Source organism: Pseudopodoces humilis, chromosome 9, assembly GCF_049639895.1.
Source record: "Pseudopodoces humilis isolate 2021_Gansu_Grassland_sample_001 chromosome 9, ASM4963989v1, whole genome shotgun sequence".
In the NCBI taxonomy this organism is placed as follows: Eukaryota; Metazoa; Chordata; class Aves; order Passeriformes; family Paridae; genus Pseudopodoces; species Pseudopodoces humilis.
This window is the reverse complement of record NC_142208.1, coordinates 15,333,069-15,355,088: the sequence shown is the minus strand read 5'-3', so window position 1 is coordinate 15,355,088 and position 22,020 is coordinate 15,333,069. Positions and strand designations below refer to the sequence as shown.

The window sequence follows — 22,020 nt, the reverse complement described above, 5'->3', positions numbered from 1 at the left end:
CTTGGGGCAATGCATTACTATCCACAAGCTATCTGCATGCTTATGTTGGCATGGTTAAATCTTTCAAATGTGGGGCAGCTGCTGCTGAGCTCATAGCTATTAATGCATTTGAAGCTTTTATCTTATTTGAAAAATAAGTGAAGACATGGTGAAGAGTTCACACTGTTCTTGGAAAAGAACAACCACCAATGTTGGATTTAAAGAAAAGACAGAAATCATGACTGGACTGGAATGCATGTACTGGCTGTTAATAATGCTTGTTTGTTTAGGGATGTTTTCATACTGTTAAGATTTTATAAAAAGCTTGTTCTTCAGGAACTGAATTTGGAGTAGTAGTGATTGTTCCTCTTTTTGCAGTTCAAGTTGAAGTTCTACATTTAGGCTTAGCACAAACTTTTAATAGAGACTACCATCCCTGCAGGATTTTTTGGTATCATTTCTATTTTTAATTTCATTTGCAATACTAAGATGTCAGAGTAATTGCTGCATGAAAAATTAGTTAAGTATAACAAAGTTCACAGATATTAAATAGCAATAGAACATAGAAAAAAATGTTAGGAGTAGCAAAAGAACGACATGGAATAGTTGTGCTTTTGTACCACCCAGATAGTGAGTGAAATAAGCAGCATTGTTTGGGAGTTGCCACCCTCTGACTCTTGACATAAATGAGGGAAAGTGGTTTGAGTTTTGACAGAAGGAGGAGGAAATTGATAAATGATGCATCTACTGTCCTCTCTGAGGTTTATTTTTTATTTTCATTTTCTTGTTATTTGCTTTGAAGCCTGTTAAAACATCTTCAGTTTTCTTGAACTGATAGACTGCCAAGCTGTTTCTTTGGTATTGGTTATCAAAGTGACTTCAATTTTGAGGTTAGACCTGAGCATCTAGACTGAGGCCTGATTCTCTAATGTATAGGATATGAAATTTTTTTTTGATGACTGTTCCTCGGCCTGTAATAGTTTTGGTTTTTTTCTGTCTACCAGATCTTATCAGTGAACTGGAATTTCTGGTGAGTATTGTTACTTTATCACTGGTGAGTGAGAGAGAGAAATCAGTTCTATTCTTAAACTTCTGGAAAGAGTACCAGTTTGTCTCAAATTGTCAACAGACCAGGTATGAAAAAAATGACCTACTTCTGTGGATGAGAGAGGCTGGATAGTACAGACAGTACATTTGGATCACTGTGGTGAAGAGCAGCACTTTGACCTTCTATGTGCTGCCTGTGTGCTAAGTTTCAAAGGTTTGGAGGTAGAGGTTTGTATCTCCTTGTTGGTTTGTTTGGGGTTTTTTTCTTAAATTTTATAGCTGAGCATTCTTAACTTGTTTGAATTCCTGCCATAGTCATGGTGTGGTCGTTGTAAAATTCATTTGTTAGCCTTTCAGAGGAAGGATGTGCATGCTTATTGTAAATTACATGCATCAAATTGATTTGAAATTGGACCATTAGTTACATTGATTTAAAGTGCCAGAAAATTGATCTAAATTTCATAATTTAAGAATGGAACTAGTTTCTCTTACTTACATGAGGATGATTTATTTAGAGACCAACTGGAGCATGAGTACTTGTATAATAAAGTAGATAATGGAGTGACAGTAGTGCTGGGAAAGAAATAAAAGGGCTATCAGTTTGTTCAGGGAATAATTTCATTGTAACCTATTAAAAATCAAACATACCTGAATACTTCTGGAGCTCTTGTTAAAATGTATTTCCACATACCGCCACATTTCTAACAATTGCATTTCTTTCTTGTTTTAATATTCTTCAAAGATTCGGTTTGCAAGCATTATGCCTGTTCAATAAAATTTTCAAAATAAAAGGCTTTTCCTGTGTAGTAAATGAGAATGATATAGTAGCATATTAGATTCAGAAGATGCTGATTAGGAAAATTAGGAAGTTAAGTATACTGGAAAGTTTGAAAAGGTATCAGACACTGAAATTACCCCAAGAAGCAGCGGTTGGTGGAGGTCTGTGGAAGTAAAATTTGAACTCTGTTTTTGTTTCTAAACCATTACAACTGGTGGTAATATTCTGGGTAAACTGTTAATCCTGTGGCTACTTTGTAGAGCCAGCAAATACAGTTTGGCCATGTGGAAATGTACACTATGTTTTGAATCAAACAAAGTGAAATTGCGAAAACTTGGAGTCTTCAAGCAACTTAAATAGCAGATTACAAAGTGTAGGTGACACTGGCAAATACTCTTAGGTTGTAGAAAATTTTTAACCACTTATATTATATTATATTATATTATATTATATTATATTATATTATATTATATTATATTATATTATACTGTATTATATTATACTATATTATACTATATTATACTATATTATATTATATTTATATTATATTATATTTATATTATATTAATTTATATTAATTTATTTTTTAAGTATTTTTTGAGGCAATTATTTTACCTTGGATTAATTAATTAATTAATTAATTCCTGTAAGTTGTGACATCTGATCCACAGGGTGCTCTTAAACTTCAAATGCTTTTTTGTACAACTGAATTTGAATGTCTTTGTACTGAGCTTTTACTTATTTGTCTTGGATTCTTACTGCTGCTGAGCATAGACCCGGCTTTGTGAAGGTGCCCTGTGGTACAGGGGACTTGTGCCATGATTAGTGCTGTGCCTTACTGAAGCCTGAGGTTTCCTAGGGCTGGGCTACCTGGCATCCTCTGTTAATGGTCATGGAAATGTGCAAGGGGAACCTGAGAACCAACTATTTCTGCTAAATATTTTTTTGGTGCTGAAGGGTACTGGTGATGCATGTGCTTTGAATTAGCTTCATATCAGTTTCATCATTCTGGTGTTTGACTTTGCCAAAGTCATATTTTTGACATGGGCTAATTCATTATTATCTTCAACAGAAAACTGATTTTGTGTTTGTTTAGTGTGAATTGATTTTCCTAAGCGTGCAAAAACTAAATCAGAACATTATGACCAATTGTGGTTATTCCTGTAGTGTTTCACTATAGTTTTAATACCTTGTATATGCAGGGAGAAGCACTGGTGCTAAGCTGTGTGAGTAAATAATGTGTGTAATTAGATTACCTGTTAGCCTGTAGAAATATTTTGGAGGGACCAGTACGGAATTTGAGAGCAGGGGTGGGAAAAAAATGAAGAATGGCATTTAGTACCTTACTGTGTTCAGGTTATTGAAGATAAATACATTGACTCAGACAATTCAGTTGTATATGTGTGTTGTCAGACAAGTTACGGCAGTTCTAAACCTGAAACTGTTTTTCGAAAAGATCAAGGTGCACTAATTTCAACTTTTCCAAGCAAAGTTCAGCAGATACAATAAAAGAAATTTATAAAAGCAAGTGGAAATGGGAGGCAAAATAGTAGATATTGAGACTGAATTTAGTTTCAATAATGAAAAAGTGCTGTAATTATCGATTATAGTAGGCAAGTAAGTCAGTTATGTTAATGTGTGTGCTTAAATTTGATACTTGTTTAGATTCTTTGAGAAAGATGGCAAGTATTTTGCTAAAAATACTTTATTTAGATAAAAATAGTGGTAAGATGTTTTAATTTTGGTAGTGAATGAAACAAGTGTTGGGAGAGGGGATGGAGAGAACCAATGATTGTTCTTAAAGCTTTTTGACTCTTCTTTTGTTGTTAAGTTACAATAAAAAGTGTTAAGGTCTTACTAAAAGTATTTTTTTAACTTTTACTTGTGAACTTGCCCATTGGCTGTTCTACGTTTCTTGCTTAATTATTTAAAACCACCCATATTTTCACTGGATGCTAAATTTGTTAACAGCCAAGAAGGTAAAAATTACTTCAAGATTTTGTTGATATAGTAAATGCATCTTTTAAAAAATTGCATTCTAACTTGCATTGTGAGTAGTGCCATTAGTAATGAACATCATAGAGGGACCTGACAATGTATGAATTATTCACTGATAATTATTATATCTTTGTTGTTAGCATGCAAGATAATGAACATAATTACTGTGGCAGTGTACTCAGGGGAATGTGCAGTTCTTCCCTCTGTCTAGACTGGAGTTACCATCCAAAGGAGTTTTAAGCAAATATGGATGAGGTCTGGTAGCTGAGTTGCTGCTGTGTATTTCCATCTGCTGCTCTAATAAATGAATATGTTTCATACACTTTAACCTTTAGGGTGTTTTGGTTTTTTTGGGGTGAATTTTGGTTTGTTCTTAATTTTTGAGAGTAATAATCATCCTTCTGTTCTCAGTCTGGCATAATTGTGTACTCACTGAAAGGATTTGATGTTTAATTGTAGTATCTTTGTAGATGTGTCCTCTTCTGTTAGAATGGTCTATTATAGTAAATTAGTATGAACAGTCTAATTGCTTAGGAAATCCAGGGTAAAAGGTTAATCAATTTAACTTTCTTTAAAAGACTTAGCTTGTTAGGATTTACGTGTCTTGAAGAACTCTGCAGGCATTAGTTTGTATGCTCTCTAATCTGTGAGGATGTCCACCTGATCTTAAGTTAAGCTTTCTTGATAAATCAAGTACTTCTATTTTCTGTTCTATATTATGATAACATAAATTATCTGTAATAAGCTATCCTAATTAATGTTGGTAAATCTAGAGCTCTGCTCCAATTACACACTAATCAATTATACACTAATTGAATTCTACTTAGCTTGATATAGTGCATCATTAATCAGGTTCAGATTTAATACAACAGATTTACTGTATTAACCAAAAAATTGGTGCATTCAAATAGAGGGAAATAAAGGAAGTCACTAGGCCAAACAGTGTACATAAATACTTTCTTATCAATAATGTGTTGCAGAAGATTTAATTTTTCCTGAGGGAAGTATAACTGAAACTAGTTCTTTGTGAACAGATTATTGTTATGAGCTGAAACCATTGATAATATAATAGATTTAAGCAGATCATGGTGCTTCTTCTGAATGTTATACCTAATTATCTAATACAGGCAGTTGGCTCACTTCTAATGTTATTCAAATGATTAGTCATAAATTAAATGTATAAAATCTGCTCAGACTTTTAAAGGCTTTATCCATATATAACACTTCATAGGAGTTTAACCTATTTGCTGCCCTTACCAATGAGACAGACATGTGTGCAAGGAACTCTCTGCATGCTCTTTTCCCTCTCCTTGTGCAGGGCCTAGGAATGACTGAAATCTGTCACCTGGACTCTCTAAAAGTTTGAGTTGCAGGGTGCAGTTCCCTTGAACAGTACAAGGCCACACAGAGCTAATATGGTTTCCAAAACGGCTCTCAGACATTAACCAGACAAATAGAAAATTCTTCTCCATAGAAGAAACTACCCAGCTAACAAAACAAGGTCTGCAGATGAGATCCCTTGAACCTCTGTGCCTCTCAGAACCAGTTGAAGGGGAATAAGGGAGTTGAACAGGTATTTGATAAAATACTAGGTAGGAATTAAATTGAATAATAAATGAAGTTAAATTTTCTTGCTCAGAGAACAGCATGATAAGTTCTCATGGATCTTTGCTGGAGAAAAAAGCAGGATGACAGTTAGAGTGGGAAAAATATTTTGGAAACCATTACTCAAAAACAGGAATAAGAGAACACATGGATAATGGTTCCTATCCTCAGGCCTGCTGTTATGGATAACATGCATGTTTGCAAAAAGGGGGATTTGAAAAAATACTTTTTTGTGATTCTGCCTGTTCAGGAACAAAAAAAATAATGACCAGGACTTATTTTCTTTCGCTGTGTAAGCTCTTGGTTTGTCCGTGTTCAAGATTCCTGCTGATAACATGCGTGCATTAAATTCTTAAATCTGGATGGTTTGCAATAAGGGCTCAAGGAAATAGAGTTACTTATGTTCTAAAATCTTAATTTGAGGTTTGTATGTGATGCCTTGATTGTCATTGCCATTTCTGCTGCATTTTCCTGTCCTATAAATGTAAAGCATATTAAAATAATCATGTGTTCAGATGAACAGCCGCTTCAGTTCATTTTTTCCAGATTTTCAGGTCAGCCTTTTAGAGCTCTTCAGTTTGCTCAGACTTGATTTAGATTAATAATCTTTGCCAGCTAGGCCCGATCTTTGTGTTGTAAGATCTAAAACTGAAAAAGGTGGTAAACAAAGGTCTTTGAAACATCTGAATATTAAATACTTCATGTCTTCAGGATGTATCTTTTTTGGCAATATCTTTATTTTCATTTTGTGGATGTACTTGTTCTTTCTATAAGTTAACAAATAGTATCAATTCAGTGATAAGGTGATGATTATATATGACACACAAGGGTTTACTTTTGGGGATATTTTCAGTGTGGATGTGCCTCCTCATTATCCCTGAAAGTGATTTGAAGTACTTTGCCTTGTTTTACACTAAAACTGACCATCCACATTTATACAGGCAGTTCTTGCCTTCTCCACTAAGGTGACAGTAGCTGTCAGCAGTGTGATTGTCTTAAATTCTTCAGTCTTGATAACAAGTGTGTATCTCCATGCTAGTGGTCTTTGACAATATGATCATACACTATTTCTTATGTAGAACTGTCGAGAGCACACTATGAAACGGAAGGTGATTCTGAAGTGATAAGATGTCCTTGTGCATAGAGCATCATACACTGTGGGAGGTGGGATATGTGCATATGAATGAAAAGAGAAAGAGTGAAAATTGTACAGGTTCCTGGACAGCAGAATTGAAGAATTTTGAGGAAGATTGATTTCTGGTCTTCAGTGTAACTTTTCTAATTTTCACACATGATTCTTCTTCCTTGTCTATTGTGATCTAAATATGTGCACACATATATACAATGTGTTTTATATATATGCACACATGCATACTTCTTTCTGATAATTGGGGTTTTTCATTTTTAATATTACTTCAGCTTTTATTATTATTCTTGTATGAGCTAAAAGTTAGTAAAGTGATTTTTGAAGACTATATTGGTTACCTCTGTATCAGCTTCTTAAATATTATTGAAGGATGGTATTCATGATTGTTTAGTTACTAGAATATAAGCTTTAAATAAAACTTGCATTTGGCTCTGTTTTGACAATAGTAGTTAATAATGTATGGTTTTTGTTAAAGCACTGTTGAAAAAATATCTTATTGAGCTATTTGTGGTGTTTTTTAAAAAGATGTTTAAGATTTCACATTCAGTTTAACTGATCACAGATGAAACTGTAAATTAATACCTCATGAGTTTTACTGACTGCAGGGAATTGTTTGTGATTCAAAGCTGCTTTGTTCCTACCCACTAGGAAAAGCAAACAAATTAGAGTTCACCATGATATCAAACTACTTATTAAAACTGAAGATTCTGATTTTGAATTTATTATTTGACTGTGACTTTTAATATAACATGTTAAGAACATGTTTTTAAAAGGCTAGATTTTTAAGGATTTAAATAAAATATACAAAATTGGTTTAATTGTTGGTCTTAATTCACCGTACTTCAAGGATTATATGACATACAGAGTGAGAAAATGGAAGTTACATTGGTTCAACTTGGTTTTTGATATGTTTCTATTGCTACTGGCTTGTATACGGTCTTGATACAAATAATAGTTCTGTTGCAGAAAACCTTCAGTCATTCTTACCTAGAGAGAGGATAAACATGTTTTTTCAGCGTCCTTTTTTTGTATTCTCTAACGTCAGGAAGTATTTGTACGGAGGCTTTTATACTTTCACTGTTCTTGCAGAATTAATGAATAAAAATTAGAGAGGGAAATAGTCTTGCACCAGTTGAGACATTCTTCCTATGCCACAACTAAGGAGTTTCTGCTAGAAAAAGATGGACTTTGCCTGTGAACAGAGTGACATATTCAAGGTTACAGGGGAGTCCCCCACCATCTGCAGTGACCCTGTCTTTAAGCCCTCTACTCAATAATGCTCCCTGTGGATCATCTCACAAGGCCACCAAAAACTACATTTGAAATGTGTTTGAGTTGGGTGCTATTGCTGTAGTGTGGCAAACACCAGCCAGCCTTGGGCACAGGAGCAAATGTGGTTTTGCAAGGGGTTCAGCCACATGAACACTGGTGTAATACACCCAAGTATTCTCAATAACAAATGGTGTGCAATGGTGCTGAAGGCTGCTTAAAACAGCTGAAGTGGCTCATGTTTCTCTGCTTGATTTTATGTAATAACGTAGTTAGGGTCACATCCAGTCAGTTCAAAGGCTTAATTACTAGTATTTGAGACTAGAGGGAAGGACTGTGAAATACAGCAAGCATTACTAAGTATTTGTGTTGAAGAGTCATTGTTCAGCTGTCCATGTTATTCCTAGACAATTTGTTTCTTCATTAAACTCCATTTTAAAAAAATATTTTCTTAAGAATTGGTTAGTGAAGAAAATGTTACTGTTAAATTACTGGTAACTGTGAGACAGCTAATTACCAGGTAGTTATGCACAGGTGTTTTGTTTCAGTGCCTTTCCAGACAAAGAAAACTTCCACTGGTGTGTGGCTGCTGAGTTCCCACGTGGGATTTTCTGTGTCAGGAAGTGGGCCCATGTGAGCCTGATGAGGGTCCTGCACCTGGGTCAGGGTAACCCTTGCTATCCATACAGGCTGGGGCTGAAGGGGATGGGAGCAGCCCTGACAAAGACGACTTTGGATCACCAGAAGATGGAAAGCTGACCATGAGCCGGCCATGGAGGGCACACAGCGCAGGAAGCCAACAGCATCCTGGGCTGCCTCGAAAGCAGTGTGGCCAGCAGGTCAAGGAGGGGGAGGGTTCTGCCCTGATTCTCTGCCCTTGTGAGACCTCACCTGGAGTGTGCATCCAGTTCTGGGGTCCTCAGCACAGGAAAGACACACACCTGTTGGAAGGGGTCAGGAGAAGGGACACATCCTTCCGTACGTTCAAGGGGAAGTTGGACAGGGGTCTGAGCAACCTGATCTAGGTAAAGATACCAGTGTTTATTGCAGGGGGCTTGAACTAGGTGACCTTTAAAGGTTTTCTCTGACATAAGCTAGTTGATGATTTCACGGTCCATAATGTATTTCTGTACTTCATAAAGAGAGTTTAATTTTTTTTGTAGGCCTACGGGTAAGAGGGTAAGTTTCTTCTTCCTTCATTGCAGCCTTCTTGGGAGTGGAGGAAAATTCCTTAATGCGCATCGCCTATGACAAAATGCTGTCTTTTTAGAAAGACTGTTCAGCAAAAGAGCTGGTGGGATTCTGTGCAACTTGACAGCTGACCATAAGCTTCTTAATAAGAGCATGAAGAGTAACACAGGGTGTCACTTAACATACCTTGTTAGTGTTGTAGTGGCAGGGTGCATGCAGACAGGGGAAGTCAAAATTACATTTTTTAGAGGAAGACTCAGGGTTGTCTTATTTGCGTCAAATATTTGTATTTTTCCTTTCAGCCCATGAATTGTTCTGCTGTGAAATTAGCCTTTTAAGTGCTGTTTGGAACACTGATTTTTGAAATGACTTCTGCAGTACTATCCCGTTGTAGCTCTGCTGTAACTTGTGATTTTCTTTCTTTGTTCTGTTAGGTTGGTGCCCCTGTGCCTTGCTCTGCCCTCCCCAGTTCATTGCATATGCTCATTCCCCCCCAAAAGGTGACCCTCTGAGATTATGCCTATGGAGTGAAGAGATGGACTGAATTGTCATAGGCTGTGGGATGAGTTATTTTTAGCTGTTGGCATTTCAGGCTGGAACACTTCATTCTGTCGTGCTTGTTAATGAGTCATCTGGAGAAAATGGGCTTGCTTTCAGAGAGGGTCTGTAGCAAATAATAATAGGCTAATCTCTGCAGGAGATACTCTGTCAAGTAACTAAAACTTCAGCTAGAAAATGTGCTGAAATGGAGACTAATCTCCCTGTAAGAATAAACATGCACTCACTATTATTATTATTGTATTATCATGTATATGAAAATCTCAAAAACTAGAAGACTTGGGAAGAGCCTGGTAATGGTATAATAGTGGAACGTTTTTGAGGAAGAAGGTTAATTGAAAAGAGTCACCTTTTAGAGATAGAGAGGAAAATATAGTTGCTTCCTAATTCAGAACATCATACACTTCCTAAAATTTGAATGTGTTAACTAGTTCCAGAGGAATCTCCTGAAAAGATTCCTAAGTAGAGGAGCACTATAAAAAGCTTGTGACTTTGAGAGAACTCCAAATTCATTAACATTATGCATAATTTTTAAGGATTAACCAGCATCTTTGCTTTTCTTCCTACTGAAAACTGTATTTAATTTTTTTTTTTTACTTTTCTCTGTGCAATTTGTAGTCTCTCCTTCAACTTCTTCCCTCAAGGTTTGAAGGTTTTCTGTTGATACAGAATGGGAGGCTTTGTTTTGGAGATGAAAATATCAACACTCCAGTAAAAAAACTTAATATTAAGAGTAACAAATCAAAGCTGTTGAGCTGGTTGCTTTGTTTTCATATTATTTGGATTCCAGACATTGGTAGTGCAGATGATTCATTTGTTTGAAAAAGCGTAAATGTTTAGGGCAAACTGTTGAAAAACAGGATAAAAAAGACTCCCAAACCCTATTCTATAAGGGAATGATTTAAAGAATAGCTTGATTATCGAGTCTTTTGTCACCGTTGGTACTTCTAAATGCCACTTACCATCTGTACAGTTGTCTTATTTTGGTTATACATCTTCCTCTTGTAAAGTGAATTACACACCTGAAGATTCCTTTCTTTTTGACAAAAGGATGTTTCCTTTGGAGCTAATAATTTTGCTCTCCATTGGTTATTTAGCTATTTGGGTTTCCTCTTGATTTATACATGGAGATAGAATTTATATTAATTTATATTACTTTATAAATGAGATAGAATATTTTATCTTACCTTATTGAGAGAAATACTTTTGCATTATTAACAGATGTTGACCCTTCAATGTATGTTGTTTTAACCCATCTTCTCTTACTGCTGTGGTCACTCTACAAAATGCTTTAAACCAATCCAGTGTAGTGATTCTGACATTACTAGTGTGTGCTGCTCCTCATTAACCCACAAGGCTTGGACTGGGTTAGTCAAGATAAATATATATTTTTGAAATTTGGCAAATATCTACACTGTGGACGGGAGTGTTGGGGTCAAAACAGTTGAGAAACCTATAAATAAGCATGTGTAAGTATCAGAGTCGGTTTAACTGCAGTAGCATGGAAGGTTTTCCCAACTATCAGTAGGTGACTGTCTTAATGTATATTGAAGACAGAGCTGTAGTGAGAAACAGAGAGGATAAAGAGACGTAAACATGAAATATCTCTCGGTATTTAGTGATTGTTGTGCTCAAAGCAGGGTTTTATGCACTCATTATTTGTTCATGAGGAAAATGATTACAGTTCACTGCATGTTAGTAGGAGCTTAGAGTGGATGCATACTGTATTCTTGGTCTACTTATATCTCCTGATCTATTTTTAATGTTTTCGTGGTTTAAATGTACCAACTGGCTACTAATTTAAAGAATTGAAAATGGCACAAGGGTTGAAGAAAAATGGATATTTTAGCAGTGTAGTTGCATTGACATGAACCATTTATATTATTGTAATGCAAAAAAATTTGTTTAGATTGTGGTTAACAACTGTCACCATTGTCTTTGGCTTCGTTTTAATAGAGAATATTATTTAAATTAAAAGTTTCTTGATCTGAGTGATGCATGGAAACAATTAGTTTATAATTTGGTTTTGAAACAGCTCTGCAAAACTTTCTAGTATCTTACTGGCTCTGAGTCAGAACCCAAACTTTGCACCGAATGCATTTTTTGCAATTTTTGTGTATTTACAGAGAAAAGTACAAACTGTAAAATTTTTGTAGTAGAACGTTTCTGTCTGCCATGTGTGAGTGCACCTATGGATTTTTCTGGGAATTTTTTTCGTCAGTTCTTTACAGTTTAATATGATTTGTGCTACAGCTTTAGATAATCAAAATTGTAGATATTGTCTAAGATCTCTTGATGGCTAAATACTCTTAATAGTAAAATATTCTTGGCAAATACTTTATTAAGTTAAACAAATTTTCACTTTGATGTGAGCTGGAGTAAGTTGATGCTTGTGAAACAGCAGTTTCAATTAGCATTCACTAAAGGTTTATTGACAGTTAACACCTGGTCTTTACTGTGCCAAGTGGGGAGCATCTATTGCAGTCTCTTATATTTGCTGCATAATTAGGATTATGATCTCTAATTTGCTTTTAATTTTGTAAATCTAGTCTTACTTTCAAAACCAGTTAGTGTTGTTTTTGTTCCTGCATTTTTATTGTAGATCAAAGGTACTGATGGTAGAAGGATTAAGTTCACTACTTTGTAATGTGATAAATAACTTGCCCTTTCACTGTTTAGTTAGCAAGTAAATTTGGACACAAAAAATTTACCGGTAGGTCTCATAAAGCATATATTCTTCCCATGCTACATCTGAGAAGCAAAGAGAAAATGACATCGTTTTTTTAGAAGTAGTATTTTTGTACACAAGCTGCCAGATGTATACTGGGAACATCAGGAGCAAGTGTAAGTGTAATGCTGCTGAGAAATAACAAAGGAAATGACCTTGTTGCTTAGTGCTCCAGAACAGACTTTGGTGCATGCAAGGATGGAGAAGGTAAATGCTACATTCTTTTCCCTGCCTGCAATTGTGATTCTTACTGGCTATGCATTAGGGCAGAGAGCTGTTTCTGCCTATGGTGTTTTGCAACAAATACTGTGGTGAAAATCCCTAAATGTATCCACAAAATGTTTTGAGTCTTGGCTGTTGTTTTGGAAGATCTTCCTTTAAAAAGACAGTGGGAGGAAGGCATGCAGTTGTGAATTACTGAACTGACAGAATTTCTTTATTAATAGTGCTCTTGATGACTGCCCTTATATGAAACTTCTTAAAATATTTTGAATAGAAATTTAGTAGAAGGAGGAATGTTATAGTAATTGCATATTATACGCAAATTTTAAGGTCTGAAAAGGTGCTCTGTGTATCTATAGTGTATGTATTTATAGTGTTTAGAGACAGAATCAGAAATGTGATCTTTTAATAATCTAGTGGTATAGTGTGGGGGGGTTATGGGGTTTGTTTGTTTGTTTTCAATTTCCTACATCGTTGTAGAGTATCAACAGAAAAACTTGCTTTGTGGCTGATACTTCTGACTGTAATCATACATATTTTTGAGATAATGAGGAGGAAGATAGCCAGATAATCTGGAATGAGGGGGGTCTTTCAAGAACACTTGCATAAATTTGCGTCTGCTGGAAAAAAACAAAAAAACTTTGAGAAATTTCTTTAAATCATGATCTTAAGAGCTGATGTTTTAACCTTACATTTGAATGACTGTTACTTCTTCCATCTTGTTTCAATATGCCTAAATGCAAACACATGTGGAAAATGTTCTTTTGGCTTTTATCAAACTGACATTTAAGTGCATTTTTTTCAACCTCACTAACATTTGTGGTAAAATATTTCAAAGCTATGAATCTTGCAATTTGCCTATGTATCTTTTTCTTCTTTCATATATTAACATTTGGTACTCATAATCCTAACCTGGTTGGAATTACTGGCTTTTTTCATTTGGTGTTTGTTTGGATGAGGTGATTAGGAAAATACTTCAAGTGAAATTCTAGTTTGCAGCAGTAAATGCTTCCATGAAGAGTCACCGTTCCGTGAACTTTAGTAAATAAAGGAGAAAACTATGATGATCTGCTCTATTCAATTGTGGCAGTCCTATTCCTAACAAATTTAGCTTTCTGTTGTGTTATATGTCTATGGTGCTGCCCTGTCTGCAATACTTCCTTCTTAGCTTGCTTCATTCTTCCCCTTTACTCCCCTACCCATTCCCAAGCTCTTTAATTCTGTGCCAAGCTAATAAGAACTAGCTCTGCATAAAGTCAGTCATTGCTAACCAGCTGTTACGAAGTTTTCTCATGTACCTCTGTGATTGTACCTCATTTCAAAGGGGGATTTTTGCTCTTTCAGGTTCAATTTTAAGTAAGAGCAACCAATTATATCTGTATCTCAATCTTGTTATATCTCAAAGAGGAGGGATGAAATTGTTCATGTATGTAACTGTTCTTTCTAGGGTATGAACTTCAAACACCAAGTCATACAATTTAAGTAGAGAAATTAGGTACACTATTTAGAGTTTAAAAATATGAATTGCTTTTCTTTTTACCCACAGAATTAATTCTAAAATATTCTCCCTTCTACTTCTGTTTAAAAATAATACTCTCTAATTTAATTGTTTTAATCTCAAGAGTAGACCTTTATCTTAAATGTAAATTAGATTTTTCTTAGGATGAAATTATGAGGGCTTCGGCTTGCCTGCAAACACTGACCAGGGAAGGCTGTCTTTCAACAACATGTGCCCCATCTGCCTGGTGGTGTGGCTGCCTGCATTGTTCTGGCACTGGCCCAGGCTGTGATGAAACCGAGAATGTGACAGATGACAGGCTTGTCCAGATGTATGCATAACTACTTCTGCCATGCCCTGCAAAACAATCAGGATGCAGGTTTGGCATTATTTCGTTGTTTGTGTTGGTTTATTCCTTGAGGGTTTCCTTAAAAATTGGAATAATATTTGGTGTTGTTCTTGTAGTTTTACTGAGCTTTTAGTATTATTAAAGCGGGTTATAAAATATGGTTCTCACTCTCTTACATACTTTCTTCTTTAATTTATGGAGTGATTTCATAGGCAATTTGACACAGGTTACTTAATTTGAAGATTTAAGTAGATTTTAAAAAAATGCAATTAAAAGGATCAAACATCTAACTGTCAGTGTATTAGTCTGGTTCTCCTCACAGCTGAACATTTAAAGCTATTGCCATGTCTTAATATGACTGCTTCTTGCCAGTAAAAATAAATATCTGGCAAAGGTGTCAGAATCACCATTAATTATGATTTTTAATTAAAATCTAATTAAAATTCATCCAATACCTTATAAACATACCAAGTCCCTTTCTACTACTCTCTCTTGGAGGCATCAACAATGGCTGCATCCCCAGCCCCAACATTCCTTTAAAGAAAAGGAGTTATAGACCTACGTGCAGCTGGCAACCTTTTATTGATTATTTAAGAGGTTTCCATCTTAGTGGTTTTGAAGATTTTTCTAACACCAAACAAAAATACAGTCCACTGAAAATACTTATTATATGAAATAACCTGATTTTTGTCTTGCATTCAGGCTGTCATTATCTGGTTATCTGGCATTCAAAAGGGCAAAAATTACTTTCTCTCCTCTCTAGCTGCTTTTGGCAGGTGATTTTTTTATGTGTAGCTCCTGCTGATGTGTGCTATTGAGTACATCTTAGGTAATAAGCAGATATATCAAAAGATATCCAGGGCAACATATCCTGCTGAAAAACAAGAGATTACTTTTTTCTATTTCTTGCAGATAAGTAGCTTCTGACATATGCATCAGGAATGATTTTTCTGGTGCACTCTCAAAGTAAGACTGGTATTCTGTGGCTATTTTACTCTTCAAAAAAGGTTTTTTGTAGTTTAATATAAATTATGTCATAAAACTTAACGGCATTACTTGAATTGCTTTAATTTTCCATAGTGTAGCTCCACTGCCTTATGTTGTCTGCTTTTGGTTGTAGGGAATGTTTTATGTGCTTATTTTTCTTGTCAGTTTGATTTTGGAACCATGGTGAGCCATACATGAGTGTGTCTGTTGCTGTGTAACAAGAAGACAGTCCCAGCTCCAAAACCCTCAGATTCTGTGTATAAAGCAACTTACCAGAGACAGGTATTGATCCACAAGAGGATTGCCAGTTATTAGGCTGGAGTGTAGCCTCAGGAAATCACACAGCCTTGCTGATGACTTTTTTATGACATTATGGTGAAAGATAGTTTGAAGGAAGATTTAAAGTAGTTTTGCTAATAGTCATAGAAAATTCTAGTAGCTGGACATTGGATGATATCATGGGTTAGTGAGAGAAAAGCTATTTTTGTTGACAGCTTTGTGCCCAGAGGCTGTTGTAAATCTGAATGTACCGAATGAAGGATGGTATGTTCAGTGCATAACACTTTGCAGGGCCTTGAAAATGTGGAAAAATGACTTCTGCTTGCATTGACTGAGAAGGGGCTGTGGGAGAGCTGGGGTGAGGCAAGAGCTGGTCAGAGGGGTAGCTGACACAGATGATCTTTGCAGGTGTCTGAAGGGATTAGATACTACAGCGAGTGCATTTTTCTCTACAGTACAGTAAATCATGCTTTTTAAGAGGTACTATGAGAAGGAACAGTGTAAGGTTTACACACAGTTTAGTAGGAGCACACAGAGAAAGTGACTAGTGATGCTCGGGTTATGAATGGTCTGAGAGTCAAACGGGGGTGCAGTTGTCAGCCATGATAGTTACTGGGGGGAAATTCTAGCAGCTGTCTCCAGTTCGAGGTAATGGTATGGCATATGTAAGAAGAGACTGTGCCTTCTAAAAATCAGCCTCCACCTCCTGTAAAGTAAGGAGGTGTATTTTGTTAATAAGAAAAATGAAAAACAAAAAGGCAGATTATATTCTCATTCTTGTTTGTGTTCTTTTGTGTAATAGCTTCTTCTACTGCCACCTTATAATTTTTTTTTTAATAGCCATTAATTCTGTCAAAAGGGAGGCTAGTGAACAGCCTCACCTTTCAGTATCAAGTTCAATTAGGAGTACATTCTCTTTTGAAGAAGGGAAAAAAAAGCCACTGACAGAACTGTTATTGCCTTTACTGTAACTGAACAAAACATTTTAACATATCCTCTTTGGTCAGTGCTATAGGTGATCAGCAGTATCACAGCTGAAAACATATGCTGCTGCAAATGCAAACTTACTTTTGTTAAAATACGCTTTAATGTGGTGGACAAATTCATGGTACTAAAAATAGGGCCCCCTTTATATGGTGCCGATTGTGGGATTTATTATTCTGTTATTTAAGGTAATGGTATGCTGCTAGGTCAGGAAAAGGGTCACGGTTCTCAGATACAGAACAACCTTAGAAATACGCAGAAAAACCAGCAACTACAGAACGTGAAGCAAAAATAATATTCCATTAGGCTCATAAGGTTCTAATTTTCTTGAATTATCCTAAGTGTGATAACAGCTTAGGTCTGAAGCACACACAGCAGCTCTGTTGAGCATTCCTGAGCCTTGGAGCAGTTCCTATAGTTGAACCTCTTTCCCTCAAGGGCAGGGTTTTCTAAAAGCAAGCCCCGTGTTTCTGAGGCATGCTGGAATGAGTCTTCTCTTTGCAGGTCAGGCAGGCAGCACACAGTGACAGAGTCTGTGTTCCCACGCTGCCCATGCCATCTGCTGACATTCGGAAAGATGTCCATCTGACTTTTCATCTTGAGATAAAAAACAATGAGCATTCTGAATTTTTAGGTCTTTCTTGATGCAGTTCGGGCTCTTGTGGATTAAACCAACAGAATTTATATTGTCCTTCTGATGTGTCATGGAAAATGACCAGCAAAATTTACTTTTCTTGCAGCTGTATGGACTTGTTATGTTTTATATAACAGATATTTAGAGATGTTAAATTCACCATCTTAATTTGAAGAAAAGGAGTTACATGTTTTTATGTTCAGTCTGAAATAGTGTAACCATCATTTGTCTTATTGTATTAAGTAATTGTATTAAGTAATTTGTTCAGATTATTTATTAGATTACATAGCTGTCACCTTGAAATTATAACGCAGATTGTATTTTATGGCAATTTCCACTTTTTTTCCTTCAAATTCAGATAGTGTCTCTTTTAATCTTTATTTGAACTACAAGATAATTATTTAAACACATACTTACCTAGACATAGAGCTGCTTACATAGGTGCTCAACTGAATACTGAGTTTACAAGGTTTAACATGCTATTAAATAATGTGGACATGGAAACTTTCTGAAGTTTCTTTAGGTAAAAGAATTAAAATATCAACTTACATGCTTATAGATATGCAAGAATACAAAAATAACCATGTGACTTACACAGTACATACTTAAATTGAGTGAAAAGGCAAAATGTCAATTAAATTAAAGAAAAAATATTGCCAAAATACTTAATTGGTTCATGATGGTTTGTCTTTGCTTGAAAAGCAATTGTTAAGAGACCTGTTGGGTTTTGTTATTTTTTTTCCCCACTTTCAGCTACTTGCTATCATTTAAGGTTTCAATTGCTTGACTTAGAACTGGTGGATAATTAGTAGTGTGGATAACTGTGAAAAGCATATGCAGTAATTTAGTTCTTGATTCTTTCTAATTGTCTGCCCATTGGTAGTTCGCTAGGGGTAAGTAGCTCATTATTCAAACACTTTAAATGGAAAGTACTGTAGAAAGAAAAATGCTCTTATTAATAAGATGGTATTGAAAATAAAAACCTTTTCAACAAACAAGTCATTATTTGACAAATCTATCCCCAAAGCTGTTGTTCACATAATGTAAGAAGATTGGGGTTGTGAGGAGGAGAGAAAGGGTAGGGCTGGTAGATAGCGTTCAGCTTGCACTGTGATTGAAATAAAGATGTGTTACTCCTTAAAAAGATGCTAAAGGTAAACACAATAAAATGTATTTGAATATATTTTGAATACATCTAACTGGCAAGCCTTGTTTGGTGAAGGTAAAGTTAATAGGCATTAAAGGCAAATGCATGCTATTAATTAGGGTAATGGAAGTAATTTTGAACCTCAAATCTGCAAACAAAGTTTACAGTAAACATTTTGACTTGCCTGAAGGAGTACTTTTGAGTCTAACATCTTCTGAGGCTGCTAATAGTGCTGTTTAATCCACTCATTTTGAAGTGTGCTTGGAATTTAAAGGCATGATGCAGTATTTGTGCATATCCTCCCTGCAGTCTCCATAAGTCCCTCATTCCAGTTCCCTTTTCTAGAGCCTGTGAGCAGAGAGGAGATTGTTCTTGCGTGGTTGTATCCACTGATCAGAGCTATAACACATCCTAGAGAACTAACAGTGCCTTACAGTCACTGGATCATAACCAGAAAATGTGATCTGAAATATGAGGGTAGATACTTCTGTTAAAAGTTCAAATATTTGTTTTAGCATTCAAACCTATTATACTACTGAACGTTGATAGAGGATTCTTTATTTTCATAGTAGTATGGCTTGAAGGGCTTGAAAGTTCACCTGGAGATACCTTTTCTCTTAGCAGGTTTTCTCACATACTGCTAGATTTTTTCATCAGAGTTCTTCACCTGTCAAAATACACTATTTCATATGAAATCTTAAAATACAGCACTATTGTTTGGGTTTGGTTAATTTTGAAATAGGCACCAGATCTCCTCAATCTCCTCTCTCAAGCTAGAAACAGAACGTAAAATTTAATGAGGTGGAATAAGTATCTGAATATCTTAATTTATGTAATTTTTCTTCAAGCATATATTTTACCAATCTGACAGTTCATTGCAGTCAAACAGTGAACTGGAGCATAAGCTCCAGGTATTTTTTTCCTCCCAATTGTTTATTCTACTTGCAACTTTTAGGGGAATAGTTCATTTGATGTCACACTTTGTAATGTGATTTGGACAAGCTCTAAATGAATGTTTCCAGCTTGTGGTATATCTAACCGTTGATGTATGTGACTTTTTTTTCAAGTAATGTGATGTCATCTAATCTTCATGACTTGTTTTGGGAAAAAGAATAAATTGCAAAGTTTAACTTTTTTCTCTACTTTTTCTTAACAGATTTGAAGAACTTGTGAAAAAGTTCAAAGTAGAATATCATGCTGGTGGTTCAACTCAAAATTCCGTTAAAGTGGCCCAGGTTTGTTCTTCCTTAGCAAAGAATTATTGATAATTCCAAGTGTTTTGTTTGAATGTGCTCTGTGTTGTCAGTTTCATCATGAGCACTGCAGAGTGGCTACTTGTGATTCTGTTGCTCAGCCTATGCTGATAGTGTTGTATGTGGCTTGTTTTGTAGTCTTTACTCTTTAGTCTTTTCACAAGTGTTCTGCTGAGGTTATAGCTACATCTCCAGTGTACCAGGAGTGAAAAGCTTTTGTCAAAGATATGTGCTGGAAGGAGAAGAGGCAAGGAAAAGGTCACTTGCTGCAGTTAGGAATCTTACACTGAGCAAAGGAACAATGACAGTGGTTAAACAGTGAAGTTGTTGAGTCTTTGTGCTTGGAGATTTTCTTAATATACCAGGACAAGTTCTTTGGTCAGGCAGATCCAAATTTGAGGCTGTCTCTGCTTTAACTGTTGTGTTGGACTGGAGAACTACAGAGGTCCTATCTAGCCTGCATTATTCTGTGATTCTAACCATGTTTATCCTGTAAGAACTTGAAAGTTTGTCCATAAAAGACTGAAACATAAAACTTCCTTTTAACAGCAGGGATGTTTCTGGCTTATGGGTGTGATGAACAACAATAATGATGAATTTTGTTTCAGGTGTATTAGGTTTTCTATAACTAAAGTATGCTTTTCATCACAACACTTTCAGGCATATATCTGCGTGTATATTTTCATATTATGAGAGATGTAAAGATGATATTAAAAAATACACAAATGGTACTTAGGACCTTCTTGTTAATGATCCTGGCATATTAACTTTGAGGCTCCCTATATAATTAAGACTGACTGCCAGATAGCATTAAATGCACATTTAGAAGAAATAAAATTATAATACAATAAAGCTTGCCCTCCCTCCCATAAAAGGGAAAAAAATGTTGTAATTACTGCTCCTTTCTACAAAATAGTTGTTGCTTCTTTGCTAAAGTTTTCATTTTCTGAAAATCCAAATGTCATTAAACTATTTTGGATTTAAAAAAAAAAGTTGCATGTGATTTAATGTGATTATTAATATAGTGTTGTTATTCTGAAATGGTTATGTTTTTAAAATATAGTCAGCTTTCTGAGGTTTTTATTTAACCATGGGGTCAAGCCAATTGTTTGCTTCTGATACTTTTGAAAAATCTCTTCATCAGTGGAGCTCAAGTTACTGGAATAATTTTCTGTCAGTTATCACTGTTGCTTGGCCTATGGCGATGGTGTAAAGGTGGTGCCTTTTCATGACAGCTGATTAGAGGTGAGCCCTTTGTAGGGAGTTCTGAACTCTTTATTAGTTGAGAGATGTGAAATTCTGCTTCTGTTGCTGCATTTAGATTGGGGAGGTTTAGAAGCAAATGTACATGGTAGACTCAGAGTTTCTAAACCTTGAAGCGTTCAAAGAGCACAGGATTTTAATTCCATGTCTCCTTGAAATGACCTCTGTGGCATTAGCTAATTTATTGGTAAACTGTGTTTCATTCTTTAACTGTCATTAATCTATCAGGTATTGTTCATTAATTATACTATGAAGCATACAGAACCCATATAGAGTCAAGGAAATAGATGAAATTTAAATGAGTGAAATGTAGGAATTTCTGTGTCAATGTGCCTTTCTTACACTGATCAGGTTTTTTTCAGTGAACTTTTCCTTTATCTTGGCTCAGAGCTGGGAGCCTCATTCAGCTCCAGTTGCCATCTGGAACTGTATTTGTCTCCAGAAGGTTTGTCATCTCCTCGTTTCTGTTTCAAATACAATTGAAACTTAAACAGTTGTGTGTGAATAACATAACATCACTAAAATACTTGAAAAAAAGAGATGGAAGAGTGAGAGAAAGGGAAGAAAAGTGAATTCTGGAAATCTTGAAAGAAGCTGTTATTCTGTAAGCTTTAGCAGAAGGCAAAAAAAAAAACCTCGCAAGGATAGAAAAAAAGCAGTTGAAATATGCACCAAAAATTAAATTAGAAATTCTGGAAGGCTTTTTGCAGCAATAATCATTGGCTTATTGGAGAGAAACAGCGTGTAAGTAACCTTAGAGAGAGTCAACTTAAATATATATTAATTTTTTGAAAGTAATGGGAGAAATAAACACAATTTCAGGAAGCTTATCTGGTGACTGAGAAGTAAGGGACCAATAAATAAGTTCACAGTGCTGAGGTAGCCACACTCAGAGTGGATGTGGATTCTCTGTGAGAAGATGTAGGGAAGAAATCCTAAGAATACTGCTCTTAATAATTTCTTAACATTATGTGAAAAGCTAAAAAAATTGTGCTATAAAATGAGAGATAAAGCCTAAAAGAGTTTTATCCAACTGTGTAAAAGTTGGTGAGAAATAATGACATGTTAAAGAGGGGCATCCTTGGAAACCTGACTACAATGAAA

The 22,020-nt window shown here is 35.5% G+C and overlaps 1 protein-coding gene across 2 annotated transcripts in view; it reads left to right on the top strand.

Moving 5' to 3' along the window:
- ADK (adenosine kinase) overlaps positions 1-22,020 on the top strand; it is a 273,021-nt gene that overhangs the window by 51,373 nt on the left and 199,628 nt on the right. For both annotated transcript variants that reach the window (XM_005520516.2, XM_014250563.2), the window contains exon 4: positions 19,557-19,635. In XM_005520516.2, coding sequence (XP_005520573.1) covers positions 19,557-19,635 — 79 coding nt within the window. The remainder of the gene's footprint in view (positions 1-19,556; positions 19,636-22,020) is intronic.